This window comes from Rhincodon typus, chromosome 30, assembly GCF_021869965.1.
Source record: "Rhincodon typus isolate 14 chromosome 30, sRhiTyp1.1, whole genome shotgun sequence".
Taxonomy (NCBI): domain Eukaryota; kingdom Metazoa; phylum Chordata; class Chondrichthyes; order Orectolobiformes; family Rhincodontidae; genus Rhincodon; species Rhincodon typus.
Window position 1 is genome coordinate 8,253,129 of NC_063361.1, and position 26,596 is coordinate 8,279,724.

Consider the following 26,596-nt stretch of genomic DNA (forward strand, 5'->3'; position numbering starts at 1 on the left):
AATTGGAGGGAGCAGACTTAACAATAATTTGCAAAAAAGCGAGATCTTTTTTGAAGTAGTGAGTTATGATGTGGAATATGTTGCCGGAAAGGGCAGATGCAGTTGTAACTTTCAAAAGAGAATTGGATATATGCTGCATGGAGGAACACGTTGTGAAAATGTTGGCAACAAGCAGTGGAATGGAATTTATTGGATGGCCCTTTCAAAGAGCTGGCAGAGCCATCATGGGCTGCATGGCCTCCTCAGTATGTGGCATGATTCCATGTCTTGCAACTGCAGATTGGTACCTCCCCAGTTGATGTGACTCATCACTTGGCTAAGAAGTCAAATTGAACTCCTACTTTGATTTTTATTTTATTTTCCTTTCTTTGGAATTTTATTTTTTTGCTTGCATTCCAGATCAAGTTGAAGAAATGGCAGTCAAACACTCATCTCGACACACTGCTGAATCAGACATCAGGGACCAACAGGAGCTCCCAATCAGCCAGATGGAGAGCAAAAGGTCTGAGATCAGTGAATACAAGCGCTGCACAAAGATGTGCCTCCCAGAGAAAGTTTTAACGGAAGGAACGGCAAAACAAGAAACAGATGAAAATGGAAGCAAATATTCATACATCGCACAGGCGACAGGTAAGCAGAAAATCCTACTGTGTTGCATTAGGCACGAATCGCATCACTCACTGAGCAGAGAGTTTGTAGAAGTCAACTGAAGATGTGACATGTCAGCACTTTTTTCATTCTATGGCAGTGACACTCATAGATGCCAAACCCTGAAAATGTCAAGAAGCATGCCTTTGTTCTCAAGTGATTTTATTTCTTTCTAAAAGGTTAAAGATTGTTAACTGTATAACTATAAGGATCTATTCTGAAATGGAAACAGAAATGAATCCTAACTCATCTTTTGTTATTGTGTCAACTGCAATAATCAGTCAGTGGGTTGTTGATGTTCAAGGGCACACCCACTGCTTCCCTTTATGACAGAAGCATTGTATTGTAGAGGAAGCATTCACATTCATTCTTGGGTTTTGAATGACCTAATTACAAGTACAAAGTCACTTTTAAAATATAGATTGGAGCAAAACCTTTTGGATGAGTGGGGAAAAGAATTATTGAGGGAATTAGAAATATGTATGAAAATATAATTCACTAAATGCTGAAAAATAACAAGCTACTCCTTGGGTCAGCAGGTAGCTGGTCACTGAACACGAATTATCTGTTACTGAGTTAGATATCATTTGTTCGAGAATTGCTCCCTACTTCCAAAATAACTCGCGATGAAATTGATTCCTGCCCAGTACGATTGACAAACTTAGTTTTGTTAGCTTCCTCTGTTTGGATTAATATGGTACTTCTAGGTAGCATTCGCTGCAGACACCCTTTGTGCAATGTGCAACAGATTCTATGTTTGTCTTTTTAGGTGTGGGGAACCAGAAGCTCATTCCCAGTTGTGAGAAGCCGCAGTTTATTGCTACACCTAACAGTTACAGGTAATGAGTGTTTGATTAAATACAGCTTCAATATAGTCATTCCTTGCTCAAAGGAGAAGGGGTGGCCTGGAACTAGACAAAAGTTATCCGTGATGGGATAACACAGTGACTCAGTTATACACAATTATTGAGTGATTAGCCTACTAATAGTGAAAGAAATATTTAGAAGAAAGCGTCTAAACCCAAGGGAATGCAAGCCAAATTTCAGAAACCTGTCTACATTAAGAATTACATTGAAAATAATTGTATGTAGACATGAAAAGTTGGATTGAGAGAGGTATCATTTTAAGTTGGTACTGTACTGTGGGCTGTGCAAATTAAACTGAAGTCTGTGAGAATACCACAGTAATAATCACATCAGTACTTATTTATTGACCATATATTTTTTGTTTCTTCAGTAACCATACAGAAAGGTTGAGTTTAGAAAGTATTCCAAATAATGTGGCAAAGGTCGTAAAAGGGCAGCTGCCCCGGATGCAACAGGACCATGAACTTAATAAACATCCCAGAAGGAAGCGTGGGAAGAGAAAATCCAAACATAAGGTCAAGGGAAAGACCAAGGCTTCACAAAATCGATCCAAGACTCCTGAGCAGGAGAGCTGTCCTCCTATACCAGTACAAGTATGTGGTAGCCTCTCTCTGAATCTCTCTTTATACTCCTGTTTTAGATTTATCCTCTGTGTGCTTACACTGTGCTCTTCAGCAATGATTACAGTTTCCAGAAATGAACTCCGGATTCCAATTTGTCACTTAAGCCAAGCAGCAAATGTTGGGAATACTCAGCTAGTCAGGCAGCACCTGTGAACAGAGAAACAGAAGTAACGTCTCAGTTGATACGTAACTTCACTTATCACTGTGTCCTCTCCAGAAAAGAGGACAGACTCTGTCAGAAGATCTTCATCTGACGGAAAAACAACCTTTTTCTTCCACCCATTCCTCACCTTTGTCAACTTTTTAAACAGCCGATTAGCCAAAGCATTCAATAAAATTAGGGGGAGGGGTGTTGACATGTTTTTAAAGTAACCCTATGAACTTTCTCTAGGATTGCTTGCTGAGGTAGCTGGGACATTAACCTTTGACTCCTGGAGACTCCAGGACAGGTTGGCATCATAAATTCTCACAACATCTAGTTTGATACGTATTTGATAATACATTTCTACCCTTCTGTTGCCGTGTTCATCCTAAGCCGACAAACAATGGCCTACCATTTTTATTGAAGCAAGCTTCGTGGTCTCTGCTGATTCTAGTCTAGACTCTGGAGGCCTCTTACAGATTTATAATGGAACTCGATCCCTGTGGTAGTGAAGTGTCATGTTTTGTATTTACAGGAAGACGATGCTGACAACAGCACCTCCGACTTTTGCAGCAGTACCACTGTCAGTGGCAGTAGCTGTTGTGAGCTTGAAAAAGTTCACCTTCGCACAGCCGAGAGAGATTCCCTCGGATTCTGTGGGTTGGGCCTGCAGAACCGCTTCCGTGAAGATGAAAAGATTGAGAACATATTCTACAATATTCAAAACTTTGAAAACACAGTGAAGAAGTCTAACGTTAGGCCTATACCCTCATCATCCATGAAGAATGGTGGCCATGTGCACAACATGGCTTTTCCAAAAGTGGCCAAGAATTTAGACTGGAAGTTACACATGGACTCAGTTCCACAACCTGAATTAAACCAGCTTGATCCAACTAAGACATTTAAAAAACAGGAACTATGTTTGAAAAATAATGCAGCTATGCTTTACATCAATGATGAGGGAGGAGACACTGGAATACGGATTCCTGATTCAATCAGTGCAGAAGAGACCTCTCCCCCACAGTTCTCTACCAGCCACACTGATGCTAGGAAGGGCTATGTGATCTCTGACAGTATAATGTACTTGGGAAATCATGCACTACAGTGGGAAAACTACTCGGAAAGGTGGAAACAAAAGGAAAAGCTTCCAGAAACCAACGAAGGTGTCCTTCAACATGAGGTAAAACACATTCAAGATACTAAATTATGCTGTTACACAGCGTAATGTTGCTAATCCAGTCTGATATATTGTCTTCACTTAACACATTGATGTATCTGGAATACCAAAGCTCAAAGCTTCTCTTATTCCAAGTAGGTTTCGCCTCTGATTCTTCATGTGCTAAACCCAGATCGAACTCTTAATTGAGATGAGGAATAGGCAATGGAAGCCATTTAATAGATCCAGAAGAGTCCCGTTGAAAGTGTCTACTCCATCTGCTTCAGAACAGTGCGGTCTCTCTTCCAAGCCTTTGATGGAGCTGTCCATTGAATTGTCAACCTAAGCGTTGACTTACCTCCTAATCATTGGACATTGAATGGTGTGAGCTGCGATGTAGGTTACCATTTCTCATGGGTTCTGACTGGTCTGTGATATTCAGAACACCTAAAAGAGAAAAGGTGGACATGTATTTTACACGGTACCTTTCACATTCTTGGGTTTCCCAAACAGTCGTGTCTCAGTTCTTTCTTGAATTGTAGCGAAATGAGGGAGCCAGTTTGCACAATAGATCTGACAACCAGCTATTGAAATGAAGAGCCTGTTTACTTATATCAGTGGCAGCAATTGAGGATAAATATTGGCCAGGGCAAGCTCCATGGTTGGATTCAGTGGAGTCCCATGGGATTTTCTGTCCATCTAAATAAATGAGATGTTCATTTCATGTCTCATTCTGAAGATCGTGCCTAAGTCAATCCCCAGTGTTACATTAGAATATCAGGTTGGGTATGTGTGGGTTCATTCAGCCCACATAAATGCCTAACTCTAGGGCATAAACTGATAAACTCGGTCAAGCCAACACTTGACTCAGCTGAGAAGCTATTGCCTCTTTTGAAGAGAGTATCTCTCAGTGTTTGAGGAAGGAGGAGTAGTTTGCATTATCATTGCTAGCAGTAGCATAGTAGGCTTTCGAGGCTTAGAATCTTGAAATGTGGAAGCTTTCTGTGGCTGACATTGTGTGTTTTTATAAATCAAACCTGCATTGAAATGGATTTCATTTTCACTGTTCAGAAATTGCAACCTGTGGACTCTGAGTACAAAGAAAACAGACAGTGGTCGCTCATCTCCAGTCCTCTGGGTGTTGGAACCTTTGGGGAAGTGTATGTTGCGAAGGATCACTCGACTGATTTCACCTGTGCTGCTAAAAGGGTAGGTTTGTACACTTGGAATTGTTATATTTTAAATGTCTAGGCAGTATTGTAGTCAAATGAGTCAAGAGTTGACTAGAGTACAATATGGAAAGAAACCATTTGTTTGACTCATTACATCTCAGTTCATTTATATGGTGAGCAGTTCACTTGTACGGACCAAGAGGGCCCCATTTCTGATTCCCCAGTCTGTACTATATAAATCTTGACCAGAGCGTCTCTGCTAGATACCTCTATTCTAAGGAAGGGGTAATTGAGCAAGGCTCCTCATCATGGTTAAGTGAGACACTGTCGAAGTGAGCAAGTTAGGCAAGGAGAGGACTCAGTTCAGCTCTGCTGTTCTCCGCAGTTGGACAGCTTTGCTGTCAAGACTTGTGTACAAAATGGCTAACTCAATACTATATCTGACAAGATATCACCAAATTAATAATAGATGGGGAGGTAATGTGTACTGATAACTTGGCCACACAGTATTCTCAGGAGCCTTGGGCAAGAAAGTGTGGCTAAATCACTTGATCTTTAAAAGTTTTGTGGCAGAATGGAGAACACTTTGAGAAACTGATACACATGGCATTATTAAAATAAAACTGATATTAAGCAAATCATTCTTGTCCAGGGTGATCATAGAATCCCTGCAGTGTGGAGGCAGGCCATTCAGCCCACATCAACCCTCCAAAGAACATCCCACCCCATCCTTGTAATTCTGCGTTTCCCATGGCTAACCCACCTAGCCTGCTACCTATGTGTGAATTAGCAATGGCCAATCCATCTAACCTGCACATCTTTGGACTGTGGGAGGAAACCGGAGCACCCGGATGAAACCCGTGCAGACACGGGGAGAATGTGCAAACTCCACACAGACAGTCGCTCAACGGTGGAATCAAACCCAGGTCATTGGCATTATAAGGTAGTAGTGCTAACCACTGTGCTGCTCTGCAGCAGTGAAATGGCAGTGAAACTCTCCAGCTCTTCCAGTTTACCATATTTCGCTTGTAAGACTTGTGTGTGTCAATAGCATTTCTTGTTTAATTCATAATAAGACAAGCAACCAAATGATGTTAACCTCTCAGCAACTCCTAATTTACAGAACAGTACTAATGGTGCTATTTGCACTGAATCCCTAGATTTCAGTCTGATAGTTCTGCCTTGATATAAGCATAACATAGAAACAAATAATGAGTCTGAGAATGCATTGTCCATCAATCTCCTTTTTCAGATTCACTTGGCTAACTTTCAGCCACAGGAATTGCTGACCTGGAGCAAGTTGAACTCGCGGCACATAGTTCCATTATATGGGGGAATACGAGAAGGGGAAATGATCACTCTTTTTATGCAGCTGATTCAAGGTAAGATGCAAACCCTGTTATAAACACCAGCCCCAGAATACAGAATCGTCCGCACACCAATTCTACCCAGCTCATTATTGCATTCAAGCAGTTAATATGGATTAATGTTCTACCCTGAAAGGGGACTGTATGTGGAATATATTGCGAGTTGATGTGATATGATACTATGTGCTAACTGACAAATGGAGGGATTTTGCTCTCCTTAGATAAATAGGGAAAATAATTGGGCAAGTTGGCACTGCCAAGGTGCCCGCACCTTTCCTGTCACCTCAGCAATTAATTTCTGTATGGGAAGGTCCATGGGCAGCCTTCCTGACTGACTGACTGCCAATTAAAGCGTTTAAATAAGCAGTTAATTGCCTCAACTCCTCACCAGTACCCACCTTCCTGGCCGGTGAGGAAAATGTCAGCCTTTCTGACAGGGAAGTCAAGGTGGCCAGCCTGCCTGCTGTTTAAAGTCACCAGCTACCTAAGTGTCTGCTCACCCCGATCCCATGATTCCCTTAACCTTCTTGCCATTGCTGCCCTTCAGTGTTGGGCCTAAGCCTCCAGAGACAATTGTAGTCCTGATGTTCCTGGCCTCTGATTGGCCAGCAGCATCTGGCAAGGTGGGACCTCATTACTAACACCTAATGGCCGAGAGGTCTGCCATTCAGCCCTTATGTGGCTGATCAGATATGGATGTGGCATTCTTTCTTGCTGGTGTAAGTGAGGCTTGTGGTCCTCCCTCAGGATGCTTCATGCAAAAAGCATTAGAATCAATAGTAGGAGAGAATCCAAGATAAATTGCCACTTGGTAGTTAGGGATGGTAAGTTCAGATTTTTATAAAGCCATTGCTTTTTGTTATTCTGATTGCCTCGATCTATTCTGTCATGATTAATGTTGACAGTCCATGTTGCTACAACTGGACCGGCTCTGGAGTTAAGTCCACATTTCATCAGGGTTGAGTCCAGGGTAGACTGGGATGTGGAAAATCTCAGTCAGCTGGTTTAGTCCAATCACCGGATAACGCAGCAGATGGTAACAGTGATTACTCAATTTGTACAATCCATTGTGTCACCAAATGTGAACAATTTTAATGTATTTTGTACATATCCTGGAATGTTATTTGTGAGATTTCTTGCTTGTTTTAGGTGGATCCATTGCACAACTAATAGTGAATAAAGGACCTCTTCCTGAAGCTCTGACTCTGCATTACACAGGACATGTCCTGGAAGCACTGGAACATCTACACTCACATGGAATTGTGCATGGAGATGTTAAAGGTAACATATTCCACTCTCTTCATTGCTGTTGATTCAAGTTTCCATCAGGAAATATACTTTTGATGTGTCATTGCCAGTGTTAATTTAGACATCATCATAAGATGATCTTTGTTGTTGCAATCCCTTTGATGTTATTGAATGTCTTAAAGTGAGCATTATTTTCTTGACTGGACAATGCACGCTGACCGCTGATCTAGCCAGTGTTAACCATTGCTGTGTTGTCTGTTCCTCAGCGGACAATGTGCTGATATCGCAGAGGGGCTTGGAGGTTTATCTTTGTGACTTTGGACATTCAACACAATTGAGATCAGTGGGCAAGAGCACACCACATGGTAAGAGCTAATTATATGGATTGGTTGGACACACTGAGATGGATCTTAACAAGAAAGTAGCTCAGAAAAGACATGGAGGCGGGGAAGCGGAGATGGGAGAGGAACTGGAAGAAGACAGTATGAGGACTGTTGTGAAACACGGTTCATAGCAGCTTATCATGGGCCTCAAAAGTCTATTTCAATTATGTGGTTGAATTGTTACGACACACACTTCTGTGTACATCACGTTCTGAGGGAGTAACTTGAACCCAGACCTTTAGGCCTATCACTTTGCCACAAGACTCATGGGCCACTATTTAAGGCTGCTGAACTACAGGTAGGAAAGCCAGAGCAGAATGTCTTTAGACTGCCAGGTTTCAGGGGAAAGTAGTTCTTCAGTGGCTTCCTGTGTTGGATTACGAGTAAAACACATCTATTATGTGCAGAGTTATTAGAGAAGCGGTCCTTCAGAACCTCATGGTGCACCTTTCAGACAATCCAGCTGAAAGCAGGCACCTACTGAGGAATATCTGAGAGCAGGCACATACTCCATCTGCAAGCAGTTTGATTGAGTCAGTCGGAACTTGTCTTCATTTTATCCCAAGTGGAGGTGGGCAGTCCATAAATCCTTCTGTACCGCTTGGATACAGCTCCTTCTCTGCTTTTGCAGCATGCTTCTGATAGAATTGTTAGTGAATAAATGTGTTTTAATTCCTTGTCTCTCTATAGGCAATCACTGCTTGGGTACAGTGACACACATGGCCCCTGAGGTTGTTGCGGGTCATGGGTTTGGTGTGAGAGCAGATAGCTGGAGTGTTGCTTGTATGATGCTGCACATGTTAACTGGCTGTCACCCCTGGAAAAATATTTCCACGAATCAACTGCTGCTTAAGGTGAGTTTTAAGTTTAAAACGGTGAATAGCAAAATTTACAATAACTGATGAGTCCAGTGGGCGAAGTTTTATAGGGAGGAAGCACCATGCCATATTAATTGGAGTATGTGTGCATGACTCTCCAAGCTTGAACTGCCAAAATCCTAGACTTGGATGGAGAGATGCTAAGCAGTTGTTTTTACTTTTTCGACACAATGAAGACTGAAGCCCAAATCAGCTTAAGCATTTATTCATTGCTCTGCAGTAGCCAACTGAAAGAATATTGTAGCATTGCCAAACTCCCAAAACTCCTCCATGCCCTTTCTCAATCTCTGGCACTGAAACTGGATTCGTTCTGTGCTGCCACAGAAAACAGTGGCTCGGGTCCATGTGAATATTTCCCATCACTCAAATAACAGTCTAAATGATATCTTGACACTTAACCTTGCCAGTTAACCTTCTGAATTTTAGTCAGCTTGTGTCAAACACATCTTCTGTTAGAGCACTTTTTAAATTAAATCATATTTTTTGTTATTGAGTAATTGTTTTTAAATTTAGTATCCCACAGTTATTAATGCGATTATGCATTGCCACTGCCTTCCTGACTTGTTTCCCAACAGATTGTGACGCAAGATCCTCCAGTGGATGAAATCCCACCCACGTGCAGTCCACACACGGCTAATGTCATCAGGGCTGGTTTGGTGAAAGACCCACAATGCAGAGCTACAGTGTCTGAACTCCATGCCCAGGTGCACAAAGCACTAGCTATACTGCGACAACGTAAGTAGAAGTTGAAGTCTGACAAATTGTCCTCCTTTAGTTGAAGCTGAATATGGTTGCATTAAAAATAGAGCTTGAGGAGGACAAAAGAAAATATAAAATCCTCAATTATTGGCAAAAACACCCAGGGGATGTCTGTGTCTTCCACCACCTGGGTTTGGGCTCTGTCTTGCCCAATGAGATGAAAATCTCCTCTTCCTGGTGTTAGTAAATATCCAAAGTGAGTTTGCAAATTCTCAGGTAAGAGATAACAAGGTCTAGAGCTGGATGAACACAGTAGGCTAAGCAGCATTAGAGGAGCAGGAAAGCTAACGTTTTGGGTCTGGACCCTTCTTCAGAAATGGGTGAGGGGAAGGTGATTCTGAAATAAATAGGGAGAGAGGGGGAGGCGGATGGAAGATGGATAAAGGAGCAGATAGGTGGAGAGGAGACGGACAGGTCAAAGAGGCGGGGATGGAGCCAGTAAAGGTGAGTTGAGGTGGGGAATTAGGGAGGAGATAGGTCAGTCCAGGGAGGACGGACAGGCGGAGACGAACTGTGCTGGTGTTGGGATGTGGTCGGGGGAGGGGAGATTCTCAACCAAGTTTCATCTTGCCTTCTGTCTGTATCTCTGAGCTGCCTTCAAGTGGCAGACAATTGTCAGTCTCACTTTGCAGTAACCTTGAGCAATAAGATAATGTTACATGATGCAGTAAGAAATGTCAGTCTGAGTCTAGGGATAAGGACCATTGTTGGTGAAGTGTACCTTGGAGGTCTGTGCATTGGAAAATATTATCAGAGCAAGTATTGGCTGGGGCTAAAATTGTTTACAATTTATATCAAAGACTTTGACAGAAGTGAATTTACTCTCACCAAGCTTTTCGATGATACAAAAATAGGTAGCAAGGCAAGTAAGTGAGGATGACACAGTGAATCTACAGAGGGATATATGCAGGTTAGGTGAGGAGGCAATAGCTTTAGCAGGTGGAATGTAATTTGGGAAAATGTGAGGTTATGCACTTGGTGTGAAGAGCGAAGGAGCTGAATATTATTTAAATAGAGAAAGCTGCAGCACTGAGAGAATTGGGGTTCCAAGTGCATACAATTCTAAAAGTGAGCAGCCATATTTCTTTCCCATAGGGAACATAAATAGAATGTTGACTTTTATTTCAAGTGCACATAATATACAAATAGGGAAGTCTTACTAAATCTATTCAAGACATTGAAGTAGCGTGAACAGTTTTGATCTCCTTATCTGAAGAAAGATACCATGGCATTTGACGCAGCCCAGAGAAGGTTCACTAGGTTGCTTCTGGGTATGGAGGGATTTTCTTATGAGGAGAGATTGAGTAGTTTGGGCTTGTACTCATTGCAGCTTAGAGGAATAAGTCAACATTATTCAAACGTGCAAGATTCTTAGGATGCTTGACGAGTAGATGCTGAAAGGTAGTTTCTCTTTGCGGAAATGTCTAGGACCAGAGGGCATGATCTCAAAGTAAGGGCTCACTCATTTAAGGCAGATGAGGATTTTTTTTTTTGTCTGAGGGTAGTGAATCTGTGGAATTCTTTACCACAGAGAGCTGTCGAGGATGGATCACTCAGTACATTCAAAACTGAGATATTTAATCAGTAAAGGAATCAAAGATTATAGGGAAATAGCAGGAAGGTGGAGTTGTGGATTATCAGATCAGCCATGATGTCACTGAATGGAGGAGTGGACATAATGGGCTCAATGGCCTACTTCTATGTCTTATGGTTATGGTCCATAGCCTTAAGAAATGGGAGTAGGAATAGGCCATTCAGCCCATTGAGCCTGTTTGCTCCATGACCATGTTGGTTGATCGGCTTGTCGCCTTTGCTCAATTTCCTGTCTGTCACATGACCTCTGATTCACCAGTTTGTCCAACCCAGGCATGAATTCTTTCAGTAACCAACCACAGTAACTAATCGCCTCCATGCTTTGAGCTTTTACTCCTCCACCCAGGTTCAAACCTTTTGAGGCTAGTTATTCCGTGAAGATTAAATAGTGAAGTACATGTGATTCACCCTATGTAACCATCTGGTCACATGTAGAAATAACCTTACATTGTAATGCCTTTGAAAGGATGTGACTAATGGGGTTAACCCAAAAGTGGGTGGAAGTTGCAGTGTCTCTATTAAAACAGTGACACTGGGACTGCAAATGTGTAATATTTGTTTATGTTCCAAGTATTGATATTTTAATTTTCCTCTCATTTGTACTGCAGGGGCTACGGGCGGCTCTCCGACTAATCCAGGTCAGAAAATGACTTGTGCTCCGAGGGCAGATGATGCCAGCTGTGATGGTGCAGGTACTGCGCTGGCAGGGGACCTGAATGCTGGGCACTGTGCCACAAAAGGCCGGCCTCCCCCTGGATCAGAGCAAGTGCCAGCCAACGTTGACTCCGACAAGCACAGATTCTGCTACCTGAAGGGTGGTCCACTTAACATGGGCAAAATGGGCTCAGTGGAAACTCTGACCAAGAAGAGTTTACCACCAGCCTCCCAAAGACGGCCCCGACCCAGAAACTTAATTCGACTGGCCTGTAACTTTAGCCAGCTGCTTCTACGAGATGAAGAGATTCAGATCCCTGAAGAAGTGACTGAGCCCTTCAGTGACGAAGAAGATCTATCCACTCCCTCACCACTGTTATCACTGCATTCACTCCAGAACAACGAGGCAGACAGGAGACTCTTGGAGGAATACGGGAACCTGCAAAGAGGTAACCTGAGCTGTTTTGTGTGTTCCGAATAATGATGAGAAAAACGATCGAGCTCGGAAGTATTGAAATGTTTTGGAAGGATTAGCTAATAAATTCTTTTGATTGTTTGGGCCATTTTCGTATGCAGCACTGTCAAGAGTAGCACCCCTTTTTGGAATATTTTTGTCAAATCTTATTACAAGAAACTTCATTCAGACGGACAGTACCCACCCCAAGAATCACATGGTGAGCAGATCCTTCAAATTCACTGGTCCAACCTGTGAAGTGTGATTCGTCGTTGCCATTCATGATTCCAGTTGCATTAAGTTCCTCACTTCAGTTGTTCAAAAAGATTCAGAGTAACACAGCAATTTTGATCACCAGACTCTCAGAACTTGTCTGGCACTGGCTAAGTGCTAAGTAACAAAGTGGCACTTGTTAATCAGGAGAAAAGGTGTCAGTGACTATACTTCAAGAATATATGATTTGCCATAAAGTGCTTTCTAAGAGACATTCTGAGGTGTCAAAGATGCCACATAATTGCAAGATTTCTTTGAGTGATTAAAAAGTGCAGGAGAGAGTAGAATTTGGGTACCTTTTGCTGCTTAGTTGTGAGTGCACTATTTTCCATCAGTATTTTCTTAAAAGAAAGCAATCGTAATCCTGTTCTTCGTGATCTATTTAGCCTAAAAGATGGTGTGGCTTGCTGTTAAAATACGGATTTAGCATCTTGTCTACTTGTTTTCCTCATAATCTTTTTATTTGATGTTTCAGAATTTCTACTTTACAACTTATCCCAAGTGTTTCCGGAAAGGTTGGAAGACCACATATTAGATGTGTTAAGCAGTGATGCATACAGCATAATGGAGGACTGTGATAAGGTAAGCTACTCCGTTACTAGACTGCACAGATCGATTTATATTATCAAGAAAATGTGGAGCTGGAGGAACACAGTGAGTCAGGCAGCATCAGAGGAGCAGGAGAGTCTGCGTTTTGGGTTGGGACCCTTCAAAGTTCAGGTCCTGGATGAAGGGTCCAGACCCAAAACGTCGACTCTCCTGCTCCTCTGATGCTGCCTGACCTGCTGTGTTCCTCTAGCTCCACACTGTGTTGACTCTGACTCCAACATCTGCAATTCTTGCTATCGTCAATTATCAAAGATTTTGTCAAGGGCAACAAGCCTGTGGGAACAATATGCAAATCAGTGTAATTTACAAAACTATATGGTAAGTGGTTAATATCATGTGATGTTGGGCAGAGAGAGTCAAGAACAGCGGAGAAATTTTAACCCAATCTACCAAATGGGAACCAACCTAGAGAATGCTGGAGAAACTCAGCAACGTCTGACAGCATTTGTGGACAGAGAAATGATTTGAGTTCGATATGACTCAAACTCAAAACATTAACTCAGTCTCTGCAGATGCTGTCAGACCTGCTAATTTTCTGTAGCACTTTCTGCTTGTTTCAAATTTCCAGCATCTGCAGTATTCTGCTTCAAACCAGTGGGAAATTGATTGGAGGGGGAGAGCCAACCAATGTATATTTAATTGTTTTCCTCAATAGGATATTTCCAGTGCTGCAAATAACATTTAACTAGAAATCTACTGAGTTCTGTTTTTTTTTTCAGGATTCCCAAAAAGGAATGACCAGCATGAGTGGTAACTATAGTTCTGGAATTCATTCAATGTCGTGGAATAGTCTGACTGATGGCCATAGTGCGAGCTTTAGTCTCAGTCAACGACTAGATCACCAGCAGGACATGCCAAGTCTTTTCAATGGTAAAATAAGCACATTCCCAACACCCATTTGAAAACTTTATATACAACAAGTGAAGGTCTACCATAGTATTGTCAGGATGTAACTTGAATTAGTGTTCAGATGACATAGTGAATCATCGATGTGTATTGATCTATATTTTATGTACCTTAAGGGAAGCAAAGATAAGAAGGAAAGATCCTCATCAAGGTAGAATACATAAAAGATAAAATTGGTCTTGAACAGAAAAGTGTAGAATGTGGAATTGTGAATCAGCTGAAAGAACTGCGGATGCTGTAAATTAGAAACAAAAATAGAGATTGCTGGAAAAGCTGGCAGCATCTGTGGAGAGATGTCAGAGTTAACGTTTCAGGTCGAGTAACCCTTCCTCAGTTCAGAATTTCACTCGTCAGTTCTGACGAAGGGACACTCGACCCAAAACGTTAACTCTGTTTTCTCTCCGCAGATGCTGCCAGACCTGCTGAGCTTTTCCAGCAACTTCTATTTTTGTTTGTGAATCAGCCGCTTGTTTTAGACCCGGCCTGATCTATATTCCGTTTGACTGCAGTCGAAAAATAATTTGTGTGAAGTGCAAAATGGTGGTTAGTTCGCTATCTCACACTGCTGAAGATTAATTGCACCTTTCATAAAAGTTTAGAGTGGTGTAGATGAGTAAACCTAGGATACCACTTTTCAATATGTTATACCGGTAGGATTTTTAGAAAGGCTTTAGATATGAGTAGAAACCATTTAAAACTGCTCTCAATATAAATATCTGAAATTAAATATTTGGAAAAAGTTGAGAGGTTGAACGACGCAAAATCCAAAATCCATAATCCATCTACTCTTTTATATTGGATATTAATATACAGAAAGATTGAATATTTCCTGATTTTAATCAGTGAAATAAATGCTGATAATGTGACTTGCATTATTTGATTCTGGAAATCTTGCTGAAATGGAAGGAAATTAAAATGGTGAGAAACCATTACATCTCTCTCCATTAGTTTCTCACACACAGTGTAATGGCCAAAGGCTATGGCACCTGTGGGTTCTTGTTAATAAATTAGACAAGTAAAGTTAACACTAAAGTAGGTTGATAAACATTTGGACCAATTTCAAAACATGTTGTCTTTAAGCATACTGCAAAACATATGTCTTTAAAGAAGCACTCAAAGTATTATGACCAATGAGTTTTTTTAATGCTGTTTGATGCTTCAAAAAAAATCACTCATAATATATTGGCCATAATTTCTTTCGATTCCTACTGTTGTATTAGTTGGATTGGTGGAAGGGAATCAGGAATTTTGATGCTGATAAATGATTCTGATTAGCATGGCCTGGTCACATTCTTTGTTTAGGTCTGTGTTGAGAAATAGGTAGGAACGTAAACGCAACTGTGCAATTAGCCTAGGGTACCGAGTTGGATAATAATCATATTGAATAGTGGGACAAGCTCAAAAGGCCGAATGGTCTATTCCTGTTCTTATTTTCTGTTTCTCAGCATTTGTTTCCTCCCTCTGAGGCCCCCTCGAGTCTATAGGGAATCCCAAGGGCACAGCTTATTGCTGACATCTTAAGAGGATGAATGGCTCCATTCCATTACACTGAAAGGAAACGGAAGTGAGAGGTCCTGAAACCCTTCCTCTGCGTCTATTGTGAAAGCTCAGACCACAAGATCTGGATGAATCATGAGTGCAAAGGTGTCAAAATCTAACCAAATGACTGAATAAGGTTAATGATATAGGAATGCAGAAGCTAAGCTTTTGGAGACTTGATAGCAATTGGTTGCTATTGCCCCTGAGTTCTTGTGACTAAATTCTATGATTTCTATTCTAGGAGTTGAAGCTAGAATTCACACATTCAGTGGAGAGTGTCTGATTGTACATGATATGCGAAGAGCTACTGTTGGCCAGGTGGCTACAGGTATCAGTAATCTGGTAAGTTTTTCTGAAGGAGAGTACAGTTTATCATGTTGATGTTCGCTGCGATTTAGGTTATGACGAAATTGGGTTAAAGATTTTTCTTAAGGTAGTTTGCGAGGGTGCAGAGCTGATAGGATATAGAGAGAGGAGCTACTTCTGCTGGTTGGGATTCTAGGTTTTGTCAAAAATTTAAGGGGTGAAATCAAGAAAATCTTCCAGGCAATGGCTGGTTGAAATTTCAAACTCCCTTGCTTAAATGGCAGTTGAAGCTCAATTAATTGTCAATTTTAAATCTTGGGATTGATAGATTATTGTTAACCAAAGTCATTAAGCAAAATTGGAAAAGACAGGTATGTGGAGTTAAGGTACAGATCAGCTTTGATCTCTAAGTGGTGAGATTCACTGTGAGTAAATATTCAAAACTGCACCCACTGTCTTTAAAACTTATATGACAGTTTTGTAAGATTATTTAAGTATTTGTGCAGGAAAATAAAATCCCAAATTTTAAAAAATGTGTTATAATTTATGAAGTTTAAATGTCTGGATTGTAGATTGAAAGCACTAATGTCTAATTCATTCCTCATTGACAGATCCAGATTCCTAGTTTCTCGCTGGTGAAACAAAATGGGCATCCTATTTCACCGGACTTCGAAATCCCAGATTCTGGAATTGACCTGCGGTGCACTCCAGCTTCCAACTACAGCAATTCCTGGACCTGGAGGGTTAAGGATGGAAACCTAAATTTCAAGTCTTAATTTTGTTTTTCTGCGTGTATCTTCTGTACTCTAGGATGATAACTCAGATTTGTCATTTCATTGTAATTTCATCACCAAGGCTCAGATTTCTTTAACCACTTGGATCCTCAAACCACATCAATAGTACAAACTAGAATCTGCTGTTCCAAAAATGGTTGTTTATGTTGAAGCATCTGGTTATTTTTCAGTGTGAAATTCCTGATTTGTTGTGTCCTTTTAAATCCTAAATTGGATTATTCATTACATAATTTTTTTAGTGCGAGAAAATAATTCCTACTTATTTAGAAACAGTAGAATCATTAAGAGATTGAGTATCTAATTGTTTGCAAGTACAGTAAATCCCTGTTCATAAATATGTTATACAACACTGGCAAATATTATGCATCTAAATATCTGAATAATTAGCACGATAAAATTGCTGAAAGCTTGCTATCATCAGGCAAATAGCCTGATACTCAACGAAGCACTTTGTTGGATTTCCGTGGAAAGTTACAAGGGGTTTGGTAAAGTGAATTACAGAAGACTGGGTAGCCAGAAGACTGAGATATGAGATAATTGGCATATGAACCAGGGAAGACATTAGGAGATTTTTTTTTTTTTTTGGCAGCTCGTTGTCATAATCTAGAATGCATTGCCTCAAGGGAGATTCCATAATAACTTTCAAAGAGAAATCAGGTCAACACTTGAAGGAAAAAAAATACTGCAGGAGATCTTTTGTATGTGTGGGAATAATAGGTAAGCTGTTTCAAAGAGCACAAGCATGAGGGGCCAAGTGGCCTCCTTCTTCTTTACACGATTCTGTGGTCATCTGCTGCAATAGCAGAAGGTCTACAGAAATACTGGGTAAGCTTCATTAACATTTACCCTATTTCTCCATGTTTTGAGAAAATGTCCATGGAAATCCAAGCCAGTGTAATTAAATATACTTAGATACTTAGTGTCTCGACAATTCAAGCAGGCTGCTAAATGAGTACAACAAGCATTCTAACATGGAACAACAAAGAGTAGGATTGCTAGTATATAATGTGAGGACCGGTTACAGTGGAAAAACCCTCTATCAAGCCACTGTAAAACTAACCTTCAGAAACCAGGGTGTGCAATTATCCCTGTGTGATGCTTAATATTTGCTGGTTTAGATTTCACTCGTCAGTGACTTTTAGTACACTTTCAAAAATCATTTCTTTGTTCAATTTGTGCAAATGGGTTTTCAAAAAAAGGTTTGAGCTAATGCTTGCTTTTTTGCTGCTTCAATTATAAATTTTACAATCACTTGCAGTTAGGGTTTAGTGTTATAGGTTTTGAATATAACATATGAATAGTGCCTTTCTTCCTTTAGATTGTCCTTGGTGTCTTAGAGAAATAGAATCACCTTCAGTTGATTCCAAAATAGAAGTCAACAGAAGGAGATAATACACTGGACATTTTGAGATAAGCTAAGCGTATTGGCTTTCTGGCCACTTCTCGCTGTTCTTGCCACTGATACAATTATTAACCTTGATAGGTCATAGTTCGGTTGTTTCTTGACGTTTTGTTCTCCCCCTCTGGTTGCGTTGAGGCTGCTGAAGCCTTTCACAATGTAGTGTTCAGTGGGGATGTAGCAGATAGTGCAGGCCGTGGAGGCTGAAGAGCAAACTGTTGGCCGCCATGTGGAGTCTGTCATCCAGTTGAGTGTGGCAAGGGGTGAGCTATTCCACCTCGTGTGGGGTCATGGTGATGCATTCTTTCCCCATGAGAAACATTACTTTGTGTCAGCTGTGGTACAAGGTGGTGACGATGCCACTGGGATCTGCATCCTGACCACCTGCCCCTTCCAAGAGGCAGAGCATTAGGAAACTAAGCTGCCGTGGAAAGGCAAGAGGGAAGATGAACTGAAAGGTCTCGCCTTTTAGGAGGACAAAACAATGGACAGCCATATTTTATTTATTTGTGTTCTGTGGAAGAACCAATATATTAAAGATTCTCGTGACAAATGAATCATTGAGGATCACTACAGATGTGCAGCTTTGGTTGACTGGGGAAGAGTCACTTCCCCATACATGCCCAGCCAAATGAGAATGACCTCTTTGCCACTGGTCAGTTCTAAAGGGATTTTCATTGCTGGAAAATGCTGAAGTGATTTGACCAAATTCATTTTAGTATGAAAAAGCATCCTTGGAGGTATCTTTAATAAGAAATAAGTGCCATGTTATACTTCTGCATGTTAATATAGAGTAAGATTCCTATCTGTAGCAAGATGAAGCATTACTATGAGTTGTGGAAACTGTGAGTGTGTTTTCAAATTCCTGGGATTTGTATCAGTCCTGAGATTTGTGTGTGACTTTATAACTTGTGTAATTTCAGAATTGTATTTTGTAAAATGAACCAAGGGCTGGGCACTGGGACTTGAAAGAATATCTCCAGTATTACCAGTCTGCAAGATTGCTCGAAGGTTCTTGTGTTTTACTCTGCCATACCTGAGACAGGACAGTTTATAAACTTACGGGGTTACGTCACAGGTCTGGTTTGTACTGAAATTGAAGCATTGCTATTTTCTCCTCAAAGTCAGAATGGTCAGTTTTGAAGTCATCAAATAGCATGGCTTAAGTGAATTTGAATTGGTGTTGATGGCTAGTGTGCATGCCTCAACTAAAGTCTTTGGCTAAGTAAAGTCTTTGGCTCACCATTAAAGAAAATTAATAAAAAGACTGGTCATCCATATAACCTGCTGTAAAGTGCGATAGCAGCAAATAACAATCCTCTTTCCCTGGATTGCGTTTGACTTGCTAATCGGATATATGGATCTTTTCTCATATAATATTTTAAAATATATATATATTGAAAAGTTGTATTTTTTGAATAGAAAATATAACTACTGTTATAAATAATATCGCTTTTAATCAGAAACAGGACCTTTGCTGTACTGTAGAAACTTGAGGAAAGTTATGCCAAGTACGGATTTTTGTGCAGCTGGGGGAAAATGCTGGGCAGGACCCAAAAATGGTAGTCCAACCCTCATTTCCAACAAATACAATTTTTGTAGTGTGGTTGGTTGGATTAATAGAGGCTGGTCTCGGTATTTGGTAAAGGATAACAGTTAGGTTCCAATTAAAATGGCTTGTTTGTATCCCAATAGGATGGGATATCTAATGAGTAAGAAACTTTAAGGAGAATTCAAACATTTTGACTTTATAATAAACTTTACTGATTGGCCAACAATTAATAAGCAGCTCAGAGAGTTCATGATAGTTAATACCAGTCATTTTCAGCATTTTAATGTCTTTATTTGTACAGCAAGCTTTATGATCTGGAAAGTGTAGTGGTAGCAGATTCAATAACTTCAATAGATAATTGAATAAATACTTGAAGGAAGAAAGGTTATGAAGAAAGAGTGATGGAGTGGAATTGATTAGATTACTTTTTCAGGAGCCAGCACAGATATAATGACTTCCTCCTAAGTGATGATTTTAAAACATACAGAAAAAATCCATATTTAGTTAAAGTAATTGAATATGTAACGTTCTAAATTCAACACCTGATATTGCTCCCAGTACTGATGTATCTATAATTATCTTTTGCCTGTTGGCATAAAGTTCACAAGGCATACTTTGAAACATATATTTGGAAGGGCAGATTGCACTGTAGAATATTTTGCATCTCTAAAGTAGATATATAGCTTGAGAGACTCCCACTGCTATTGTTAGGCTTTTACTAAAATGCTGGTGACAACATTACTGTGATTCTAGAGTTTATAATCTGGTTGCACTGGTGTTAGTGCCACATTTCAAGTCTTGTGCCCTTCCCTATGCTTTATTGAATGTCTCTTAAAATGCACCTGACTAATGAATGTAACCCTTGTTTGGATGATTGTGGTCGCAATAACTAAGTAGCTTGTATTTTTATCCAGTGGCTATCAATGGTAAGCTCATTTCATTTATGTGAACAAAGGGTATTTTGAAATGAGTTAATGAAATATCACCTTGCACAATATCATTGATTTGTACCCAGATAAAATAATAAAGCGTTTCTAATGTTGTACTTCTTTGTTTTGCGGTACATTTCTCATTTAATGATTTCTGATGAGAGGAGTTGAAAAAATACTAGGGAAACTCACAGGCATAAAGGATGACCAGTCCTCTGGACTTGATGTCCTCCATTTTCATCTTTTTAAGAGAAGCGATTGCAGAGAAAGGGTGAATGCATCAGTTGCAATCTTCTAAAATTCTTTAGCGTCTGGCATGGCCCAAGCAGCTGGGAAAACAGCAAATTTACCACCTCTATTGAAGAAATAAAAAAGGGAGACAGAAGTCAGGGAACTACAAGACAGTTATTCCAATGACACCACGATCAAGTAAGTAAGTTGTCAAGAGGAGCTAGAGAGTCTGCAAAGGGATATATATTATAAGATCAAATGAATGGAAAATGTCTTGTGGTGGAGTATAATGTGGGAAAATGTGAAATTGGCAGGAAGAATAGAAAAGTGGCATAGTAGTTAAATGAAACAAAAACAGCAATTCCTGAGAAAGCCACTAGATCTGGCAGCATCTGTGAAGAGAAAACAGCTGTTCTGAATAAGAGTCACTGGACTCGAAGCATTAACTGTTTCTTTCTCCACAGATGCGACCAGATCTGCTGAATTTCCTAAGCAATTTCCTTTTTAGTTTCAATAGAAAACTGCACATTAATGAGTTAATAAGGTTATTAATAAGGAACAATCCTCTTTAATAGGCAAACCACTGCTGCCTAGTAAGGATCTCACCTCGACACCCAGAATTTTGATTAAATGATGCAGCAAGTTGTTCCCACTGTTGAAATCGATCTTGCTGGAACTCTTACAACATTCTGCCTCGTTTCTTGCCAGAATCCATGTCATTCAGGCCCCTATGAGATTCCATCTGTAGTATCTGAAATGGTATCCGCCAACATTTTAAATATGGTGCCACAGCTTGGAAGCTACATGGCCCATTGTTGAGCACTTCTGTCTTGCTTACCAAGAGACTCACTGAGTAATGAGCCCAAAATTCTGACTTTCATAATTGAGGAGTGATCAGAACCGGCTTTGGTTGGAGATAAGGAAATAATATTTCTCACCAGGATCATTTGTCCATTGAATTATCTTCCCCAGGAAGTAGCGGTGGCTAAGTCGCTGAATTTGTTCAAGGCTGAATGAGATGGATTTTTGATAGACAAAGGGGTTATGGGAAGACAGACAGGAAAGTGGAGTTGAGACTGCAGCTAGATCAGCCATTATCTGCTTGACTGGCACTGGAGGGTCAAAGAGCCAAAAAGCCTGTTCTTGCTCCAGAGTCCTATGATTCATCCTCTGTGATTCGGGAAAATGCAAGAATTCATTATTAAGGAGGCAGTAGCAGGACATTTAGAAAATTGTTGTACAATTAGATGAGTGTGGTTACGTGAGAAGGGAAATTGACAAATTTATTAAAACTCTTTGAGGCGGTAATAAGTAGGGCTGAATGAGGCTATAATATGCAGAGCTGATAAGGGAGAACAAGGAGAGTGGCCTGTTCCCACACTGTAGGGGATTCTATGATTAAAAAGGACAAAATAAAAGGGGCAACATGGTGGCTCAGTGATTAGCACTGCTGCCTCACAGCACGAGGGTCCTGTGTTCAATTCCACCATTGGGCAATTGTCTGTGTGGAGTTTGTACATTCTCCCCGTGTCTGCGTGGGTTTCCTCTGGTTCCTCCCACAGTCCAAAGATATGTGTGTTAGGTGGATTGGCCATGTTAAGTTGTCCATCGTGTCTGGCGGTATATAAATTAGGTGGATTAGACACCTAAATTGGGGAAGTGCATGGTTATGAGGAAAGGGTAGGGTAATGGTCCTGCATGGGATGCTCTTCAGAGGGGTGGTGTGGACTTGTTGGGCCAAATGGCCTGTTTCGACACTGGGGGGGATTCAATGATTCTATTCTATACTAATTAAATATCTAAAAGGTAATCAATAAGATACCACAAAAAAAGCTTAAAGATAAGAGTTTATTGTAGGGGTTGTTATATTAATATAAGGATACATTGTCTTAACTTCAAAGGCTATAGTAATCTATTAAGTCATGGCCTGCACTTCTTCCTGCTGCTTTAGTCCTAGTTATAGTGGCTCTTGAGGTACCCCTTCCTCTGTACCTCTGCTATCATTTAGTAGGTTCATGATGAATCTTTGGATTAAATCCCTTTCCCTGGCTGCTAACGTTGAAGGCAATGTTGTTCCTTCCCTCTACACCTTTGTCTCTCTCCTTTACACATTTCATTGGCCTCCTCTCTGTCAACAACAGATAAAGGATGACATCTCCCAAATAGCTGACCTTCATCTTAAGAGTCTGAGCTTCACAGACCATCATGGCCATTTATTGGTCAGGGAGCTGGCAGCTCATGACACCCATTTGTGAAACTGAGGGCAACATTTGTTTTAATCCAGAGGTAAATTTATTTGAGTTAGTGCCCTTCTCCATCAATCTCAATGACCTCCCATTGTTTGCTTGTGACATCACTGTCTCCCCACAGCCCAATGGGATTAAATCCTTAGTTCCTGACATCAGTCTTCGTACTCCAGACTTCCCAATGGATTAGGTGACTTTTCACCAACAATTAGAACATTCAGGATCATTGTAATGGAAGGTTTTATCATATGGTGTTAATTGTTTATATGTTTTGTGATTTGGTGGTTATCAACTGCAGTCTGTAAATACTTCCCAAGAAAGTGATTTGTTCTGCTTTTTTACAAAAATCAGATGTTACATCAAGGTCATATTTTCCCCTCATTTTCCACTCATCTGATATCTGATTCCGCGGCGTCTCCTTGAGTGTAGACCTAAATTATTCAATGAAATAGTTGAGCATGCAAATGGACATTGGCCAGAGGCTGGTTAGAGGTAGGTCAGGAGGCAGGAGTGCAATGCAGCCACTGTATGTGCAACACAAAGTGAGAGAGCTCTCCGACTGAGGTAGACAACACACACAGACAAGTATTGGGAGAGATCGTGAGATAGAACTGCAGTCGCCAAATCTGATGTAGGGCTCAAGGTTCAGCATTGATCAAGAGAGATTTATTAAACAAATATATTTTGAGTTTAAAATGTGTTGTAATTTAGATAGGTGATCCACCAATACTAATCCATTTGGAAAGGGGTTCGTTCAACAAAAGAATTAAAAAAGCCATTCTTATAAGATTGAGAGGCCATCTTATGACAGTGGTATTGTCTCTATTCCTGAACCAGAAGGCTCAGTTCAAGTCCCACCTGCTCCAGAGATGTGTAATAACATCTGTGAGCACCTTGATTAGGGAAAAAAGGTTAAAAAACAATAAGAGGTTAGCATTTGTTAGCTTGGCTCAGCTGGGAGATCTGATGAACAGTCTGACATTTTCCTTACAAAAACTGACTAATTTGCTGTTTTCTTTTAGATCAGATGTTATATCAAGGTCATAGTTTGCCCCTTGTTTTTCAGTGATCTGATATCTGATTACATGACATCTCTCTGAGTGTAGGCCCAAATTATCTCCATCCACCATCCACCCTCCTCTGCCTTCTAGATTCATAGAGACAGACCCTTCAGTCCAACTCAGCACCTCACATTTACCTAAATTAAACTCCATTGGCCTGGCCCATCGAATAAAGGTCCCGTTGTAGTCTGAGGTGACCTTCTTCGCTGTCCACTATGCCACCAATTTTGGTGTAATCTGCAAACTTACTAACCATACCTCCTGTATTCAGATCCAAATCATTCATATAAATGACAAAAAGCAGTGGACCCAGCAGCGATCCTTCTTGCACACTGCTGGTCACAGGCTCCAGTCTAAAAAGCAACCCTCCACCACTACCCTCTGTCTCCTACCTTCGAGCCAGTTCTGTATCCAAATGGCTAGCTCTCCCTGTATTCCATGTGATCTAACCTTACTAACTAGTCTACCATGTGAATCTTGTATAACGCTTTGCTGAAGTCCAAACCAACAATGTCCACCGCTCTGTCTTCATCAATCTTCATTGTCACTTCTTCTAAAAACTCAATCAAGTTAGTGAGACACAATTTCCCACAAAGCCATGTCCACTATTACTGTTCAGTTCTTGCCTTTCCAAATACATGTAAATCCTAAGATTTTAGAGTAGGTTTGTAACTCGGGTTGTGGATGTTGTGATGATGATGACCACAAGACTCCTACGACCATTGGGCTTCAGAGTAGCACACAAACCCACATCAACCCTTCGCCAACTGCTCACCCAAACCAAAGACCCACTACCCATTATGGACAGGACCAAAGTCATATACAAGATTCCCTGCAAAGACTGTGAGAAACACTACATTGGACAAACAGGAAGGAAATTAACCACAAAGGTACATCATCATCAATTGGCAACAAAAAGACACGACTGATACTCACCCATCTCCATCCACATGGATAAGGAGAACCGTCAATTTGATTGGGACAACACCAGGATCCTGGGACAAGCAAAGCAGAGACAAGCCCAGGAATCCCTAGAAGCCTGGTACTCTACTAAGAAATCCATCAATAAACACAGAGCTAGATCCCACGTACACTTCATTGCGAAGTAAAACCGGAAGTGAGGTAATCCAGCTCAATGGACACCAGAGTTCAAATAACAGGTGGGAAAACACAATGGCGCTTCATCGGAGGCTGCACTGATGATGTTACCCAGCAGGGTAATGAAACGTCTGCGGAACAATGAACCAGCTCGGTGAGACAACCAACCACAACATGTAAATCCTGTCCCTCAGCCCCCTCCAACAACTCACCCACCATTGATGTCAGGCTTACTGGTCGATAGTTCCCTGGCTTTATCTTAACACCTTTCTTAAATAATGGCACCACATTAGCCGATGTCTAGTCTTCTGGCAACTCACCCGTGGCTATCAATGATACAATTATCTCAACAAGGGATTCAGCAATCACTTCTCTAGCTTCCCAAAAAGTTCTGGAGTACGCCTGATCAGGTCCCATGGATTTTTCCGCCTTTATGCATTTTAAGACATCAAGCACTTCCTCCTCTGTGATATGGACACTTTTCAAGATATCACTGTTTATTTCTCCAAGTTCTCTAGCTTCCATAACCTTTTCCACAGTAAACATTGATGCAAAATGCCTATTAAGTATCTCATCTATCTCCTGCAGTTCAACACATAAGCAGCCTCGTTGATCGTTAAAGGACCCTATTCCCTCCCTAGCTACTCTTTTGCCCTTAATGCATTTGTAGACTCTTTCTTTGGATTCTCCTTCATCCTATATATCAAATCTATCTCATGCCCCCTTTTTGCTATCCTCATTTCCCTCTTTAGTATATTCCTACTGCACTTGTACTCTTCTAGGAATTGACTCAATCCCAGCTGGGTGTATCTGACATGCCTTGTTGTCACATTGAGCAATTTGTCCTTTGACCCCACTCTCTTTAGATGAAATATGTTTTTATGGGAACCTGTAACTATGAGTCTTGTACCTACCTATCTTTTTCTGGGATATGTGAAAGATTCTTTGTTGCAGTCTATTCTGAACTAGAAAATCCAATCAACACTGGTTCTAATTCCCTTGCTCTTCCTTCACATAATCAACCTCAGGCACTTCCCTTCTCAAACACGCTCACCTATTTCTGGGTCTACGTTGTCAGCTACCTTGAGTTTATTTTCTCTAGTCCTGCTTTCTGTAAGGAATCTACTCCAATCTCCTTAATTTTCTGCTTCCATTGCATCTGTTCTGATAATGCAGTACTCTATAACAATGCTTCCTCTAGTACTTCCCTGTCTTTCAGCTAAGGATTCTCATCCACCTGGTGGTCTGTTCTTCTGTCTCCCAGAATCATGAGAAGGTTCTCCTTCCCCTCTCCTTTCACCTCATCAAGTCTGCATTTGACAGATCATCCTTCATCATTCCTGCCGCCTCCTCCATGAACCTTCTAAAAACACAATCCCTTTCCCCCTTCCTTTACAGTACAAGCACAACATCCCATTCCATCTCCCACACCCACTTGCAATGTTTGAGCTCAAGATGCAATGCAGCATCTACCATTTTATCTCTTCCCACCAAGGCCTCAAATACTTCTTCCAGTTGAAAGAGTGATTTGTTGTACTTCTTCTAAAACAGTGTGCTGCTTCATAGAATCCCTACAGTGTGAAAGCAGGCCATTCAGCCCATCAAGTCCACACTGATCTTCTGAAGAGCACCCAACTCCCTATCCTATCCTGTAACACTGCATTTCCCTCAGCTAATCCAACTAACCTACAAATCCCTGGACACTATGA

General features: G+C 40.9%; 1 protein-coding gene across 2 annotated transcripts in view; it reads left to right on the forward strand.

Moving 5' to 3' along the window:
• The window catches only part of map3k14a (mitogen-activated protein kinase kinase kinase 14a), a 60,013-nt gene extending 39,646 nt beyond the window's left edge, over window positions 1-20,367 (forward strand). For both annotated transcript variants that reach the window (XM_020510192.2, XM_048614562.1), the window contains exons 2-16: window positions 400-630; window positions 1,418-1,487; window positions 1,886-2,108; window positions 2,816-3,460; window positions 4,508-4,645; window positions 5,861-5,990; window positions 7,125-7,256; window positions 7,490-7,588; window positions 8,297-8,460; window positions 9,060-9,219; window positions 11,445-11,939; window positions 12,693-12,799; window positions 13,546-13,696; window positions 15,513-15,613; window positions 16,189-20,367. In XM_020510192.2, coding sequence (XP_020365781.2) covers window positions 414-630; window positions 1,418-1,487; window positions 1,886-2,108; window positions 2,816-3,460; window positions 4,508-4,645; window positions 5,861-5,990; window positions 7,125-7,256; window positions 7,490-7,588; window positions 8,297-8,460; window positions 9,060-9,219; window positions 11,445-11,939; window positions 12,693-12,799; window positions 13,546-13,696; window positions 15,513-15,613; window positions 16,189-16,353 — 2,997 coding nt within the window. In that variant the 5' untranslated portion in view covers window positions 400-413 and the 3' untranslated portion in view covers window positions 16,354-20,367. The remainder of the gene's footprint in view (window positions 1-399; window positions 631-1,417; window positions 1,488-1,885; window positions 2,109-2,815; window positions 3,461-4,507; window positions 4,646-5,860; window positions 5,991-7,124; window positions 7,257-7,489; window positions 7,589-8,296; window positions 8,461-9,059; window positions 9,220-11,444; window positions 11,940-12,692; window positions 12,800-13,545; window positions 13,697-15,512; window positions 15,614-16,188) is intronic.
• The last annotated feature ends 6,229 nt before the right edge of the window (window positions 20,368-26,596 follow it).